At 44.6% G+C, this 17787-nt stretch overlaps 1 protein-coding gene across 1 annotated transcript in view; it reads right to left on the reverse strand.

Annotated features, from left to right (window-relative positions):
• The window catches only part of LOC126236145 (uncharacterized), a 59723-nt gene that overhangs the window by 9830 nt on the left and 32106 nt on the right, over positions 1-17787 (reverse strand). The window contains exon 2 of the mRNA XM_049945228.1: positions 14758-14877. Coding sequence (XP_049801185.1) covers positions 14758-14877 — 120 coding nt within the window. The remainder of the gene's footprint in view (positions 1-14757; positions 14878-17787) is intronic.

Consider the following 17787-nt stretch of genomic DNA (forward strand, 5'->3'; position numbering starts at 1 on the left):
GAATATTGCAAATTTTTAGGTGTGTCCATTGATGAGAGATTAAATTGGAAGAAACACATTGATGATCTGCTGAAACGTTTGAGTTCAGCTACTTATGCAATAAGGGTCATTGCAAATTTTGGTGATAAACATCTTAGTAAATTAGCTTACTACGCCTATTTTCACTCATTGCTTTCATATGGCATCATATTTTGGGGTAATTCATCACTGAGGAATAAAGTATTTATTGCACAAAAGCGTGTAATCAGAATAATAGCTGGAGTCCACCCAAGATCATCCTGCAGACATTTATTTAAGGATCTAGGGATATTCACAGTAGCTTCTCAGTATATATACTCTCTTATGAAATTTGTTATTAACAACCAAACCCAATTCAAAAGTAATAGCAGTGTGCATAACTACAATACTAGGAGAAAGGATGATCTTCACTATTCAAGATTAAATCTAACTTTGGCACAGAAAGGGGTGAATTATACTGGCACTAAAGTCTTTGGTCACTTACCAAATAGTATCAAAAGTCTGACAGATAACCAACAAGTATTTAAGAAGAAATTAAAAGAATTTCTGAATGACAACTCCTTCTACTCCATAGAGGAATTTTTAGATATAAATTAAGAAAAAACAAAAAAAAATATTAAAAAAATTAAAAAATAAAAATAAAAAATAAAGAAAAACAAAAAACACAATAAAATAAAGTTGTTATATTAACTTAAGTATGTTGTTAAATTAACCTAATTATGTCATGTATTGGAAAATTCGACTCGTTCCGCATCATTACGAGATATCGTATTCATGATCCATGGAACTAGTATTAATCTAATCTAATCTAAAGCTGTTAGTACCGGGCGTGAGTCGTGCTTCGGTAGCTCAGATGGTAGAGCACTTGCCCGCGAAAGGCAAAGATCCCGAGTTCGAGTCTCGGTCGGGCACACAGTTTTAATCTGCCTGGAAGTTTCATATCAGCGCACACTCCACTGCAGAGTGAAAATCTCATTCTGGAAGATTTAAAAGGTATGGACATGAGAAGAGAAGGGGGGTCAAGGATACAAGAGATGAAGACCGAAGGTTAGATACTAAGAGGAAGAAGGAACAAGTTTCTAATAGTAGTGGAAGAAAGCATTCAGAAGATACTGGATAAATGTATACAAAGAAGGAGGCATGAGTGGTCAGAGATTTGTTTGAATTACAGGAGACAATCTTGAAAATTTTGAAGAAGCAAAATGTTGAAGCAGATTGTTTAAGACAGGAGCAAATTATCTCATGCTTACAAAATTTCAAGAACCAGCGTTAAATAAAGAATCTAGAGATATTCCTAAGTCATGAAATATTACAAAGACTATATATAGACTAACTGCAGCATGCACCTCCACACAGAGATGCTTAAGCAGTCATTCCACATGCCTTCCATTCAAGACTGGAGCAGGAAGAAAGTCTAATACATGGTGTGTATCCTCTACTAAGCAGCTTGCAGTGGTTTTCAGGTATGTATAGGCCTATACAAATGTATAGGGGTGGTCACAAATATGGAAAAATCAGAAACACAACACATTACTATGCCTAATATGGCGTAGGAAAACTGTTTGCATTCAAAATAGCTTCCAGTCATTTCACAGTGGATAAATGAGAGTCCTGTATGGTTTTCAAGCAAACCACCAAAGTAGTGGCAATCACTGATAATGATGATACAGGCGAATAGCAATCATGTAGCCTACTCTCCAAAGTAGACCAGAAAGGCTCAATGATATTTAGATCAGGTGTTTGTGATGGTCAGGGGAGATGTGACACTTCACAAAACCAGTTCCGGATGTTGCGAGCTGTGTGAACAGGTGAGCTATAGTCTTGGAACACAGTACCGCCATTGGGGAACAAACATTGTACCACGGAGTGGGCATGATCTGTCAAAATAGCAACATAACCCTTGGCCGTAATGCAATCTTGCAGAGTAACCATGGGAAACGTGGAATACCATAATATGGCTGTCTAAATCATCACCCTACCACTGCCATGTTTCACTCTTGGGATGTAAATGCAACCAGAAGTTGTAAAATGTGTCAAACAAGACTTATCTGAGCAAATGACATAGTTTCATTGCTCCAGGCTTTTCGCTTAGGTCCCACGTTTTCCTGTTACAGGCATTTGCATCACTGGTGAGTGATTTTGCAATTCCAAATCGGTCTGTGATTCCCTGCTTCTCGAGCTCCCTTCCTGTTGTTTTGGCGCTGACAGGGTTCGCGTGTGCAATATTCAGTTCTGCAGTGACTTTTGCAGTGTCGTCGTCTTGTCTTTCGTCATAATCCTCTTCAGTGATAGCAAGTGTCAGTCGCTCGACACACGTAGCCGTCCGTGCTGTGACTTAGCAGATTATGTTTTTCCACTTCCGCTGCATGTGTAAAATCTTCGATATGTTGCCTCTTGAAACACCGAACATTTGGCTATCTTAGTTACCGAAGCACCCACCATATGAGCACCAACTTTTTACCCACTTTCCAAGTCACTTAACTCCAACATAATGCGCTCACAATTGCAGAGAACACTGTTCTGACCACCTCTAACATTTGCAACTTACTGAGGACGTTGTACAGATGCCATTCATGGTCAAATACGAGAGCGCATCATGCAGGCTTGGGTAACATTTGCATTTATGCACGAGCACACATTTCTCGTGGTGTTTCCATATTTTTGTGAATCTCCTGTAGATTAGTAGAGAAGGGAGCAGCGACTTGAGAATACTGGAGAAGATGGAGAGAGGCTTGTGTTCCACGCACACCACGCTAGGGGCAGAAAACTGTACAAGATAATCACATGGAAGTCCTGGCAAACGTATGTCTTGAAAGAGATAAATGAAGACAGTGAGAAATTAGGAATTACGTTACTACACTCTGAAATGTGTAACCGTGATTTCTAGACCAGCAAGAACTCCAGTTATTTACTGGAATTAAAAATATTACTTCCAGGTGCCCTGCGTCCAGTCTGAAGAAGATACTAGACAGAATAGTAAACCATGACAATGATGGGTTTACGTACATTGCTTGACAGGTGCTAAGGGACAACTGACACTTGCTAACGAACAGCTACCAACTGCTATGGAACAACTGACCAGAAAATGTAGGCGGTGGCATGTGTTAACTTCAGCGAAGCCTGTGCATGAACACTCTATGCTTTCGATATTTCATGCAGTACAGTATGTGACTAAGGCTGTTGTGGAACCAATTAGAGCGACATCCTATGTGGTATGGTAACATACCTGCAAGGTATCATTTGAGTGCTTACTATCATGGACGAGCAGTTACGCGGCTCAAAGCTTGTCAAAGTGTCACTACTGTGGTCCAAAAGTGTCATCTTCCGATTAAAAAATGGGCCACTGATGGTGGAAATGCAACGCAAAAACATGCCGTTTTTATTAGATGGGCCACCACACCACAGAATGATCGATATATAACCATCTGGTGAAAAGGAACAGACAAATACTCACTCCTAGGTAGATCGCCAACAGACCTTGCAACTGCTACTGGCACACGAGTTTCTGCCAAAACCATTTCGCCACACTCGTTTGTGTGACGAGCATGTGGGTTGCGGTCAGGAATAGTGATCCAGAGTGATGTTCTCCGACAAATCCCACTTCATTGTGGCAGGTGATTCTGACTACCAGTTACTGTGGAGAGAGATGGGAGCATGATACCACAGAACGTTCACGAACGTCATCGGTATGGCCTAGGTATTATGGTGTGGGCAGACACCACAGAATGTTCACGAACGTCATCGGTATGGCCTAGGCATTATGGTGTGGGCAGACGTTATGCACAATGGCCAAACATCCCTGCATATCTTTGCGCGAGGTACCGTTGCAGCATAGAGGTATTGCAGAGAGGTCGATCATGTCCGTCATGTCCGTCTGTTTAGGGGTCCGGGTCCTGACTTTCTGTTAATGGACGGCAATTCCCTTCCACACAGGGCCGCTGAGGTGCCAGACACACTGGAAAGTGAAAATATGGAATGTGTGTGACGGCCTGTGTATTCCTCAGACCTGAACCCTATAGTGCATGCTTGGGATGCTGTTTGCAGACGTTTTTCTCAACTAACACCCCCTCCATGAACCGTGAAAGAATTGAACCGCCTTGAGAGAGGAGTGGGACAATATCTCGCAAGGACTCCTCAACAGTTTGGTTAGCCAGCTCGGAAAAGAGCTGCAAAGTGTGCATTAGTACCTGAGGAAGGAGTATACCTTACTGAGAGTCCAAACTCGACCTTTATTTTGGTAGACTGACCCTTGTCAGACATGAACATTATTTATGCCTGTTGTCCTCCTTTCGTATGTGGTGAAATGTATGAGATTTTTCACTGTAAATTTACCACTCCCTCTCTATTACATATGTATTGTGTTACGTGCCGACCATCATTGATGTGAGTATTCCTGTCCAACAATGTCTCTGTTCCTTAGCAACTGTGAATCAGTGTACGCTGAGATAACAAAAGTCATGGGATAACGCTAATATTGTTTCGGACCTCCTTTTGCCTGGCATATTGCATAAACTCGACGTAGCATGGACTCAACAAGTCGTTGGAAATCCCCTACAAAAATATTGAGCCGTGCTGCCTGCATAGCCTTCGATAACTGCGAAAGTGTTGCCAGTGCAGGATTTTATGCGTGAACTGACCCATCTATTATTTCCCACAAGTTTTCGACAAGATTGATGTCAGCAATCTGAGTGGCCAAATCATTTGCTCGAATTGTCTAGAATGTTCTCCAAACCAGTCGCGAGCAATTGTGGCGCATTGACATAGTGCATTGTCATCCATAAAAATACCGTAGTTGTTTAGGAACATTAAGTCCATGAATGGCTGAAAATGTCCTCCAAGAAGCCGAATATAACCATTTCCAGACAATGATCGGTTCACTTGGACCAGAGAACACAGTCCATTCCAAGTAAACACAGCCCATACCATATGGAGCCACCACCAGCTTGCACAGTGCCTTGTTGACAACTTGGGTCCAAGGCTTTGTGAGTGTGCGTCACACTCTAACCCAACCATCAGTTCTTACCAACAAGGCCACACTTTTCCAGTCATCAAGGGTCCAACCGACATGGTCACGAGCCCAGGAGAGGTGCTGCAGGCGACGTGGTGCTGTTAGCAAAGGCACTCGCGTCGGTCGTCTGCTGCCACAGCCTGTTAACGCCAGATTCTGCCACACTGTCCTAACGGATACATTCGTCGTACACCCCACATTGATTTCTGCGGTTATTGTACGAAGCAAGACAGACTATATATAAGACAATTGAAGATGTGGAAATGACAACTTCAGCTGCAGACAAGAAGAAGAATACACTAAAATCAGTTGCAGCCCACTCTCTTCTGGATGGACCAGCTGTATTTTGTGGATGTAAATTCAACTTTAGCATTGATACAAACGACACATTTACACATGGTAATGGATGGTTCACTGTCGCTATTGTACGAGGAGGTACAGGAGTTCCAAACGTTACAGGATTGGAAAGCTTCGTGGACAGGGACATCATAAATAATTGCATACAAAACCTTTCATGTCTGTTAGCACTGACGCCGCTGTTCTCGGTCGTTAAGTGAAGCCCTTCGGCCAGTGCCTGAAATTTGGTATTCTCTGCACACTCTTGACACTGCATTTCGGAATACTGAATTCCCTAACGATTTCCGAAATGGAATGTCCCATGCCTGTAGCTCCAACTACCATTCCGCATTCAATGTCTGTTAATTCCCGTCGTGCGACCATTATCACGTTGGCAACCTTTTTTACATGTATAACCTGAGTACAAACGACACCTCCGGCAATGCACTGCCCCTCTATACTTTGTGTACGCGATACTACAGCCATCTGTATACGTGCAGATCGCTATCCTATAGCTTTTGTCACCAGAGCGTATCAGTGCAAGAAAGTAACTGGATAGTTGCAGCACTGTACGAAAGCTGGGAAGGACTATGAAAGCTGGGTGCAGCACAGCCATCAGGTGGCTGTCAGACGAGCAGTTGGTTTGTGTCTCTGCGGGCTGCAGCCTTTGCCGGCCGGCGCGACCCATATTCGCTAAAACCGGATCCGTCGAGCCGTCCCGGCGACTAGAGCACGTGATGGCGGTCCCGGTGGCGTCCGCAAATAGGCGTCCTCAGCCAGCGAGAGGGCAGATAGCGCGCGGACTTTGGCGGAGTCGCGAACCGCCCCTCTGACGTCGCCGGCGCCGGCCGGCTCGCGCTAAGGTCGCCGTATCTCGGCCTGTTGACAAGTCTCCCTCTTGGAAATTCCTCCGCGCGAGAAAAAAGAACCGCATCTGCGGAGTGACCACTGTTTTAACCTCAGCCGTCGCAGTGCGACATCCGTAAAAACAGTAACGGAAGGGAATTTTAATGATGTAAACATTCACCGAGACTGAGACTCTCGTGATGTTTTCTGTCCAGGTTTTTAAATTGTAATGCGTTATTTATACAGAGGGGTCCAAAAAATGTATCCACTGTTTAAAAGTCCATAACTGGCAAACTAATTGACGGAGCTGTCTCATCTTTGGTGGTGTAATAGTTTGTAGTTCTGGCAATCGCCACACAAGAGTTGTATTGCGTTGTTTTGTTTTGTCAGAAAACGGTCGCCAGATAGTCATTGTTTCGTTATTAGTAGCACCTAGTTACTCGAGTAAACATGGCTGGCGCAAGGCTAACATTCGATGAAAGGAAGTCAGTTTTGAAGTGGTATTTTATGTATGAAAACATTATTGAGGTTCAACGGCATTGGCGAAATGAGCGCCAAACAGAGCCACCGACACGTTTAACGATTCGTCGCATTCCAGACAAATTTCCGAGCTCGATTGGGCCATTCTTCTTTGACGGCACAGTTACCGGTGAGGTGTACCTTCAGAAGCTTGAGACATCCATTTTACCTGTCATCCGAGACTTGTATGGAGACGGAAGAGCTTACTTTCAACGAGATAGTGCCCCAGCCGACTATCAAAATCGTGTTAGGGCGTATCTCGACGAAAATCTACGATGAAGATGGATAGAATTACTTTTGAATGCATTATGGGAACAGCAGTGATCAATGTCTTATAAATAATTACTACTAAAAACAGTCTTGATCACGATTTATTTAACAAGGTGACCGGTTTCGACCACTACTGTGGTCATCTTCAGACCATTGAGTAGGAACCTCTTTCTGTTGGAGAATCACTCCAACAGAAAGAGGTTCCTACTCAATGGTCTGAAGATGACCACAGTAGTGGTCGAAACCGGTCACTTTGTTAAATAAATCGTGATCAAGACTGTTTTTAGTAGTAATTGTTTAGAAGATGGATAGGCTGTAGAGGTGCTGTGGAGTCTCCACTACGTTCCCCAGACCTAACTCCTCTGGACTTTTACCTGTGTGGAACACTAAAGGACGTCGATTATCGACGAAAGCCACGCACATTGGATGAACTTTGAGAATCCACCGTACACTCATGTCCAAATATCCAACTGAACACGTTGCAGTTAGTAGTTCGTGCTGCAGTTCGGCAGCATCGTTTGTGTGTGGATGTTAAATGGTGACCATTTCAAACACCTACAGTGATATCTTTAAGTTGGGCTTTAAGCTACACTTTCACCAAAAATGAGACAACTCCGTCAATTAGTTTGCAAGTTATGGACTTTTAAACAGTGGATACATTTATTTGGACCCCTCTGTATTTAAAATGTGTCTTCTGTCACGATCTTTATTTTATTTTTTACGCCGAGAAGGAGGAGGAGATTAGCGTTCTACGTCCCGTCGACAACGAGGTTATTAGAGACGGAGCGCAAGCTTGGATTAGGGAGGGATGGAGAAGGAAAGCAGCCGTTCCCTTTCAAAGGAACTATCCCGGCATTTGGCTGGAGCGATTTAGGGAAACTACGAAAAACCTAAATCAGGATGGCCGGACGCGTGTTTGCCCCGTCGTTCTCCCGAATGTGAGCTGTGTGTGCTAACCATTGCGCTGCCTCGCTCGGTAAGACGCCGAGTCGTTGCGCAGACTGCGTCACACCCGAGCGATCCACTTAGTCCGAGTCCGTTTGGACTGAGTCTGCTCGAGCCAAGTTAGGGGAACACACACGAATGAGCCGCACCGCCTTTTTTCAATGGTCTGTGAAGGTGGAATGTGAAGCGTTTTCGGTAAACGACGGAGGCTATGAACGAAGAAGAATTTCTTAACTGCCGCGGCCTTTATACAGTGTTTCACAGGAGGAGTGATCAATATTCGGAGACACGACAGGAACGATCATTCGAAGCAGAGAAATCCAGCAAACGTGTGCCCTAAAATGCATGCCTTAAGGGCTACGAGAATTTCTTAGTCTTCGATACTTCTTCTTCTAATGCAACCTCTTTGCTTTCCATATTTTGGGAGGAGGTAATATGGAGCAAAACAAGAAAAAAATTGTCTAGCAGATATGATCTCTAAAATGCGTCCTTAAGAGCTATATCACTTATTCGGTAGAAGAGATGTGTTTCACAGAAGCGAAGACGAATAGGTGCTCATAGATCTTACAGTATGTCCTTTAGAGCACATGTTTACTCGACATTTTTTCTCGTTTTGGTCCGTACCACTAACTCACACAATATGGAAAGCAAAGAGCTTGCAGTAAAAGAGATTTTTTTTCAGTATCTGTCAGCTCTTAAGGTATGCATATTTGGGCCCATGTTTACTAGACTTTTTTGCTTCGAACGATCATTCCTATAATATTTCTGAATATTTACCATTCCTTCAAATATATCATGTATAGCCGGCCGATGTGGCCGAGCGGTTCTAGGCCCTTTAGTCCTGAACCGGGCTGCTGCTACGGTCGCAGATTCGAATCCTCCCTCGGGCATGGACGTGTGTGATGTCCTTAGGTTAGTTAGGTTTAAGTAGTTCTAAGTCTAGGCGACTGATGACCTCAGATGTTCATTCCCATAGTGCTCGGAGCCATTTGATTTATCCTGTATAGAGGAAATAAAAACGGAAACGAAATGGCAGAAAAGATGACTTTCAGCTAGAAGACAAAGTAACAAGGAGAGAGCCCAGGATAGTGGATGGGAATCAGGGAGAGGACTGAGTGGTGACTTAAGGTGTCAGATATCTCACCCTTAAAACCATTCACGCTCGAGATCCTTACTTCATCCTTTGAAACAGAATCGCTACTGGAAACAGTAATAGCCGCCATGGCAATAGAGCATGCAGTTTATAGAGTTGTGCTAACACGAAAACCATCGCAAACAACAATATTACTGCAAATGACAAAGTGTATAAAAGTATCACATGTATTCCACTAGAGAGAAAAAGGCATGACCACATAAATGTGGTGTTACGTAAATTAAAGAGAAACCTGTTGATGATGTAACATCGCCGGAAACACATGTGGCAAAAACTGAACGACAAGAAATATATTTTGATCAAGACAGAACCTCTAAACTACATTTAAATCGGCTGAAAAATGTTTTTACCCACAATATATGCAAGAGTTTACAATATCACTGAAGATAGTTCAGAAACAGTGCAAACAGTATTTTTGTCACGGAAGATACAAACAATTAAGCCATTGTAGGAAATGACCACTCAAACGAACTTCTTAATTTATTAGTCATTTCCACTTTATGTCGCTTGGTATAATTCCCAGTAACTTTTCAAGGTCATAGGTACAGCAGAAGTACTAGGCTCATTTAAATGTGCTGGTTAGATATGCAGAGTATCACATCATGGTCTTACAAATAGAAATGGTACCTGGAAGATTATTTCGTCGCAAGGATGGATTAGACGCCAATGACGGTGGTTCATTTGTTGCAATTAAGAATTAGATAATATGTAGTGAGGATATTAAGGATTACGTATATGAAGTAATCTGGATGAAGTTAAGCATCAAAGGTGCGACAAATTGGTAATCGGATACTTTTACAGACTGTCTGCATCAGGAGTTTTAGTGCCGGAGCGCTTCAGATAGAACTTGCAGAATTTTGTGCTATAGTATCCTGATCATGCTATTGAAATAGAGGGAGGTTTTAACTTGCCACTATAGAATGTCATGCGATCAAAACTGGTGCCAGAGGCAGGAATTCGTGTGACCTTCTACTGACTCTCTTCTCCGAAAATTACTGCAGGCAGATAGAGGGTCATGTCTTGACCTCTTAGCAACAAACAGACCTGAACTTCTCGAGCCAGTTAACGCACAGGATGGTATCAGTGATCACAAGGCTATGGTATTGTCAGTGACTATGGGTGTTGTAAGGACTGTCCAGAAAGATGGGAAAATATTTCCCCTTAGCAAAAGTGACAGTATACATACAAATATCTGAATAATAAACGTCAAATATTCAATGCCGAGGACGAACATGAGAGTATACTCTGAGACCTCTAGCAGCAAACACACCTGAACTTTTCGAATCAGTTATCATACGGGAGCGCATCAGTGATCAAATGGCTGTAATGGCATGAATGACTGCGGGTGTTATAGGGACTGTTATGAAAGGTAGGAAAATACTTTCGGTTAGTAAGAGCGACCGAATGCAAACTGCCGAACATCTGATCAATCAATATCAAACATTTATTTCTGAGAATGAATATACTGTATGTAGCACAAATGGATAAGATTCAAAAAGCATCTTTCAATACGGCTTAGAGAAGCATGTTCCGAGCGAGGTTTTAAGGGACGGGAAAGACCAAAGACCCACCGTGGATTAACAGCTGTGTTAGAAAGCTGCTACGTAAACAAAGACTGCTTCATCACAGATGTAAGAGAAGCCGACAAAGAAAAGTGGAACGAAACGAAAATAAACGTAAGGAGAGCAGCGAGGAAAGCGTTCGGTGACTATGAAAGTAAAATTTTGCCACCGATCAGACTAAAACATAAAACCATTAAGCTTGTTGAAATCATCTATTCAGTCACTCAGCGGTTATTCTGGCACCGAAACAGAAGATGACAGAGAGAAGGCCGAACTGCAGAACTCGGTCTTCCGACACTGTTTCACCGCGGAAGATCATAATAACGGTCCCTGCTTTTAATTATTGTGCGGTAGACGAAATAGCAGATATTGAGATAAGTGATGGTGGAATAGAAAAGCAACTGAGAGTACACTCGCCTAGTAGCGGAAAGGCATGTGGATCAGATGAGATACCCGTAAGATTATGCAGAGAGAAAGCGAAACAACTTGCTTCCCTTTTAGCAGCAGTTTATCATAATCACTGGAAGAAGGGTGCCTAGCGACTGGAAAAAAAAGCGCAGGTCATTCGTGTTTTGAAGAGGGGTCTTGGGACAGATACACATAATTATAGGTTTATATCGCCGAAGTCAATCTTGTAGAACTATGGAACATGTTTTATGCTCACGAATTATGACGTTTTTGGAAAATGTAAGTCGCCTTTATAAAGAACAACATAACTTCTGCAAACAGAGACTATTCGAAACTCAGCTAGCTTTGTTCATACATGAGGTCCACAGTGCTGATGGTATCGTCACTGAGGCTGACACTGAGTTCCTTGACTTCAGGAAGGCATTTGATACCCTCCCGCAATGCTGTTTAGTGGAAAAAAAAAAAAGACGAGCTTACCGAATATCGGATCAGATTTCCGACTGGATTCAAGACTTTCTTAAAGAGAGAACTCAACGCATTACTTTCAATGCAACAAAACCGGCAGATGTAAAAGCAGTTTAAGGAATACCCCACAAATGTGTGACAGGACCGTAACTGTTGGTTGATTTGGGGGGAAGGAAGTCGGCCGTGCCTTTTCAAAGAAACAATCTCGGCATTTACGTGGAGCGATTTAGTTAAATCACGAACAAAGCAAACTAGGACGCCCGGATGCGAGTTTGAACCGTCGTCCTCCGGAATGCGAGTCCAGTGTTCTAACCACTATGACACCTTGCCCGGTCCTTCATTGTTAAGATCACATATAAATGATCTAGTGGCTGACGTCGGAATCTCCAAGAAGTTGTTTGCAGATGGTGCAGTTTTCTGTAAGAAGACAGTAACGTCAGAAAACTGTAGCGAACTGCAGGAGGAGCTGCAGAGGATTGGTGAATGGTACAGGGACAGGCAGTTGACCCTGAGCGCCAATAAATGAACATACTGCGATTATGTAGGAGAAGAAATCCACTAATGTATTTTACAGTACTGGTGACAAATCGATGGAAACATTAAGTGCTGTAAAATATGTAGGAGTATCTATCCGGAGTGACGTAAAGTGGAATGAACACATAAAACAATTAGATTGAGGTTCATAGGAAGAACAACGGCCTTGCCGCAGTGGATACACCGGTTCCCGTGAGATCACCGAAGTTAAGCGCTGTCGGGCCTGGTCGGCAAATGGATGGGTGACCATCCAGGCCGACATGCGCTGTTGCTATTTTTCGGTGCACACTCAGTCTCGTGATGCCAATTGAGGAGCTAGTCGACTGAATAGTAGCGGCTTCGGTCAAGACTACCATCATAACGACCAGGAGAGCGGTGTGCTGACCTCACGCCCCTCCTATCCGCATCCTCCACTGAGGATGACACGGCGGTCGGATGGCCCCAGTAGGCCACTCGTGGCCTGAAAAAGGAGTGCTTTTCTTCATAGGAAGAACCTTAAGAAAATGTAGTTCATCCACTGAAAACGTGGCTTATGAGGCGCTTGTTCGGCCGATTCTTGCGTGTTACTCATCAGTTTGGGATCCTTACCAGGTTGGAATAATAGAAGAGATAGACAAAACCGAACTAAGAGCGGCGTGTTCCGTCACGGGGTCCTTTATTTGGCGCGAGAGCGTTACTCAGATGCTCAACAAACTCCAGTGGCAAACGCTACAAGAGGGGTTATGTGCATCACGGAGAGATTTACTTCTGAAATTCCGAGGGAGTACGTTCTGGGAAGAGTCGGACAATATGTTACTTTCTTCCAAATACGTCTCGCGAAATGACCAGAACGAGAAAATTCTAGAAATTAGAGCTAATACGGATGCTTATAGACACCCACTTCTCCCACGCGCCATTCGCGAATGAAACAGGGAATGTTGGACTAGACATTGGTACCAGTAGTACTGTCCGCCATACACAGTCGGGTGGCTTGCGGAGTACACAGGGTGATTTTTTCCACCACGTGCAAACTCTAGGGACTGATCTATGAGAGGATACGGAACAAACAAGGTCTAACGAACTTATGTCCGGAAATGCATGGGTTCCATGCTAGACACTATTTATTCAATCGCAAATTGTTACAGAGACTGCGGTCTACAGTTACAGTATGAACTGAAAATGGTTTCCATCTGCCTCAGCGCATGCGTGTACTCACCGTAGCAATTTCTGTCTCACACGTTCATATCGGCCAGGCTGCATCTGAACCGTGTCAAAGGCAGCACGAATACGCTGTTCCACTCTCTCCACATCTGGAGTGGGCTCTGCATGGGCGGTACTTTTGAGGTGGCCCCATAACCAGAAATCGCACAGATTGAGATGCAGTGAACGAGCAGCCCATGCAACTGGCCCCCTCGTGCGATCCATCGATCAGGGAAGACACGGGTGAGATGCGTCCGGACGTTAACTGCGAAGTGGGCTGGAGCACCATCATGTAGCCACCACATAACCCTTCGAATCATCAATGGCACTTCTTACAGCAGGGGAGGCGATGTCACCCGCAAGAAACGCCGATGGTTTTGGCCTGTTAGACGACTTGGAAGAAAGACTGGTCCCAAAATACGATCGCCAATTGTCCTGGCCCACATATTCCGGCTGCACCGAAGCTGGTGATTTGCTGTCACCATACCATGAGGTTTCTGCATGCTATTCCACAGATGACTGTTATGAAAGTTGAAGACACCACTCCGCGTAAAAGTGGCCTCATCCGTGAATAGAAGGGATGACACAAATCCCGGAATCGTGATTGTCTGGTGAAGAAACCAGTAACAAAACTGCCCCCGATGTGAAAAGACTGTCGCTAGTAAACCCTGCACACGCTGTAAGTGATAAGGATAGCAACAACTGTCATAGAAAATATTCCATCCGGTCGTCTGGCATACCCTGTACTGGAGGGCCAACTGCCTGGTACTGACACACCGGTCGCCTTCCGCAGTGTTAATCACATTTTCCTCCAAATCTGGTGTCCCAACATTTCTGGTACGTCCTTCACGATTTCCTGCTTCCTGAAACGGCTCTGTCTCAGAAAAACGGCGAAACACTGTTGCAAGCATTGAATGCTGTTGTTGTTGTCTACGGGGACAGGTCTCCTGATACAACCTTCCTGCCCGCTGACCGTTGCCATTTGCCTTTCCACAAGTAAATAGCATGCTCGTAAGCTCTAGATTCGAATACGGAACCAGTGTGTACAACCCTGTATCACATCCACTACAAGGTGAGTCAGCAAGAGTAGTGAATCGGACACAAAATTACCAATTACTATTGCAGGAGAGGGCGCTAGGGCGTGAAGTATGAGGAACAGTACCACCCTCTAGGAGGACACCATAACTGTGGCAGCATGGTACAGCGTGTTGGAACGCAGTCTCTGTAACAAAATATGATTGACTAAGTGGTCTGTAGCATGGAAACCATACATTTCGGGACGTAAGTTCATTATACATTTTTTACCGTGTCCTCCCACTGATCAGTCCTTCGAGTTTGTACACGGTGGAAAAAATCACCCTGTGGATGTAGGTGTAGACAGAGTTTTATGGTAACCAAAATACCACACTGCCCACAAGTGGAAGATTTTCCCTATGAGCGCCGTCATTGTGCTTAATCAGACTGCAGCAGCGCTAGTGAACAGCAGGAAGGTGACCAGGGTAGGGGCTACTGACCTTCCCGTTGCAGCCGTTGTCCGTGGGGCTGTAGGGCACGCTGGCGGGCCACAGCGCCCTCTTGGGCGCCGCCTCCACCGCCGCCACCAGCAGCAGCAGCACGCACGCTACCAGCGCCGCCTGCAACACCACACGTTTCAAAAATTAGACGAAACTGGCATAGGAGCTAAGAGTATTGCTATAATAGCAGCGTAAAACAAAACGAACAGCGCTGCAATCTCCATATGTGACATAGGTCGCACAGAAGATAGAGGTAAGATAGAGGTATTGGATTCTACAAGAGTGAGAGAAGATTGACGTCGACGTGCCGTACTGACGCAAATGGCGACCTGCAATGGGCGATACTACACTACTGGCCATTAAAATTGCTACACCACGAAGATGACGTGCTACAGACGCGAAATTTAACCAGCAGGAAGAAGATGCTGTGATATGCAAATGATTAGTTTTTCAGAGCATTCACACAAGGTTGGCGCCGGTAGCGACACATACAACGTACTGACATGAGGGAAGTTTCCAACCGATTTCTCATACACAAAAAGCAGTTGACCGGCGTTGCCTGGTGAAACGTTGTTGTGATGCCTCGTATAAGGAGAAGAAATGCGTGCCATCACGTTTCCGACTTTGATAAACGTCGGATTGTAGCCTATCGCGATTGCGGTTTATCGTATCGCGACATTGCTGCTCGCGTTGATCGAATTCCAATGACTGTTAGCAGAATATGGAATCGGTGGGTTCAGGAGGGTAATACGGAACGCCGTGCTGGATCCCAACGGCCTCGTATCACTAACAGTCGAGATGACAGGCATTTTATCCGTATGGCTGTAACGGATCGTGCAGCCACGTCTCGATCCCTGAGTCAACAGATGGGGACGTTTGCAAGACGACAACCATCTGCACGAACAGTTCGACGATGTTTGCAGCAGCATGGACTATCAGCTCGGAGACCATGGCTGCGGTTACCTTTGACGCTGCATCACAGACAGGAGCGCCTGTGATGGTGTACTCGACGACGAACCTGGGTGCACGAATGGCAAAAAGTCATTTTTTCGGATGAATCCAGGTTTTGTTTACAGCATCGTGATGGGCGCATCCGTGTTTGGCGACATCTCGGTGAACGCACATTGGAAACGTGTATTCGTCATCGCCATACAGCGTATCACCCGGCGTATTGTATGGGGTGCCATTGGTTACACGTCTCGGTCACCTCTTGTTCGCATTGACGGCACTTTGAACAGTGGACGTTACATTTCAGATGTGTTACGACCCGTGTCTCTACCCTTCATTCGATCCCCGCGACACCCTACATTTCAGCAGGATAATGCACGACCGCTTGTTGCAGGTCCTGTATGGGCCTTTCTGGATACAGAAAATGTTCGACAGCTGCCATGGCGAGCACATTCTCCAGATCTCTCAGCAACTGAAAACGTCTGGTCAATGGTGGCCGAGCAACTGGCTCGTCACAATACGCCAGTCACTACTCTTGATGAACTGTGGTATCGAGTTGAAGCTGCATGGGCAGCTGTACCTGTACACGCCATCCAAGCTGTGTTTCACTCAATGTCCAGGCGTATCAAGGCCGTTATTACGGCCAGATGTGGTTGTTCTGGGTACTGATTTCTCAGGATCTATGCACCCAAATTGCGTGAAAATGTAATCACACGTCAGTTCTAGTATAATATATTTGTCCAATGCATACCGGTTTATCATCTGAATTTCTTCTTGGTGTAGCAATTTTAATAGCCAGTAGCGTATGTTCCCTCGGAAAGAATGGTAACAGTCAGCCCTCTGTCAGGTCTTAACTTGCTGTCTGTTGAGAGACACTGTAGTATCGCTCAAAAGTATTTTGTAGTTGAACTAGTAGGGTGGTAGAATTGTTTATTAATCCGCAGAATCGAAAGAAACCATTTGTTCAGGCAGAAGACTGCTTAACCTCACCGCGGTTACATGTATTGATTGCTGAATACAGGCAAATGAAATGAAATGATCGTGTTGCACTGACTGCCAGGAGGCCCCAACCCCGGAAGTTCCGCAGCTGGCTTGCAAGACTTATTTCAGGCGAGGCCACATTGGGCGACTTGCAAGTCGGTGTTGATGAACTGATGGTAATGACAGGACAACACCCACTCCACTAGTGGGGAAAAAGTCTCCAACCTGGCTGGGAATCGAACCCTGGCCCGTTGCACGGGAGGCACACACGTTACCACTCAGCTAACCAGGAAGACTGAGTACGGTTAAACATGGACTTAAGCCGTAAACAGTGTTGCCAAGGGGCTACTTAGTATTTTGTACGAACCAAGCTACTAAAAGGTAATTTAATTCTGATATTTTTATTTACTTCCTGCAACGCTTAAAACTAAAGAGTACACAGCAGATTTCAGACAAGTTGTCTGAACAGCCAAACTCAGTCCTTCGTTACGAAGGTATTTGGCATCTCATAACTGCTTGTGAGTCTCTGGGTCCGTCTCCAGAAAGAAAGGGGGAGGATAGAACACATTGCACAAAGTGGTCGGGCCCAAAAAACCATCCAAAAAGAAGATCATCAGAAGGCAATCGATGGCTGATCTCAAAGAATCAGTCCGGGCAATATATGATGATCTTCAGGTAAAACATAGGGTGAAGGTCCGTGTTTCACTCAGCAGCTGTAGATCTGAACTTCTCGAAAACCTACGATAAGTGCGAAAAAGAGGAAGGTCACACTACGGTTTGCAAAGAAATACAAGTTATGGACCACTGAAGACTGGTCAAAAATTTTAGTGAGTAATGGAAGTTTAATCTCGTCTCCTCAGGCGGGACACAGTACATTCGACGGTCGGAAAACAAGAGGAATGACAGAAGGTGCCAAGTATCCATCATGAAACACGAAGGAGAAAGCACCATGTTGTGGGGGTGTTTCTCACGAAGTGGTGTAGGTCTTTTCGTCGACATTAAAGGGTTAATGGATAATCGGAAGTATGATGAAATATTAACACCTCACGGAAGACGAAATATACATCGTAATTGGCAACTGCATCACGACAACGATCCGAA

Source organism: Schistocerca nitens, chromosome 2 (assembly GCF_023898315.1).
Source record: "Schistocerca nitens isolate TAMUIC-IGC-003100 chromosome 2, iqSchNite1.1, whole genome shotgun sequence".
NCBI lineage: Eukaryota > Metazoa > Arthropoda > Insecta > Orthoptera > Acrididae > Schistocerca > Schistocerca nitens.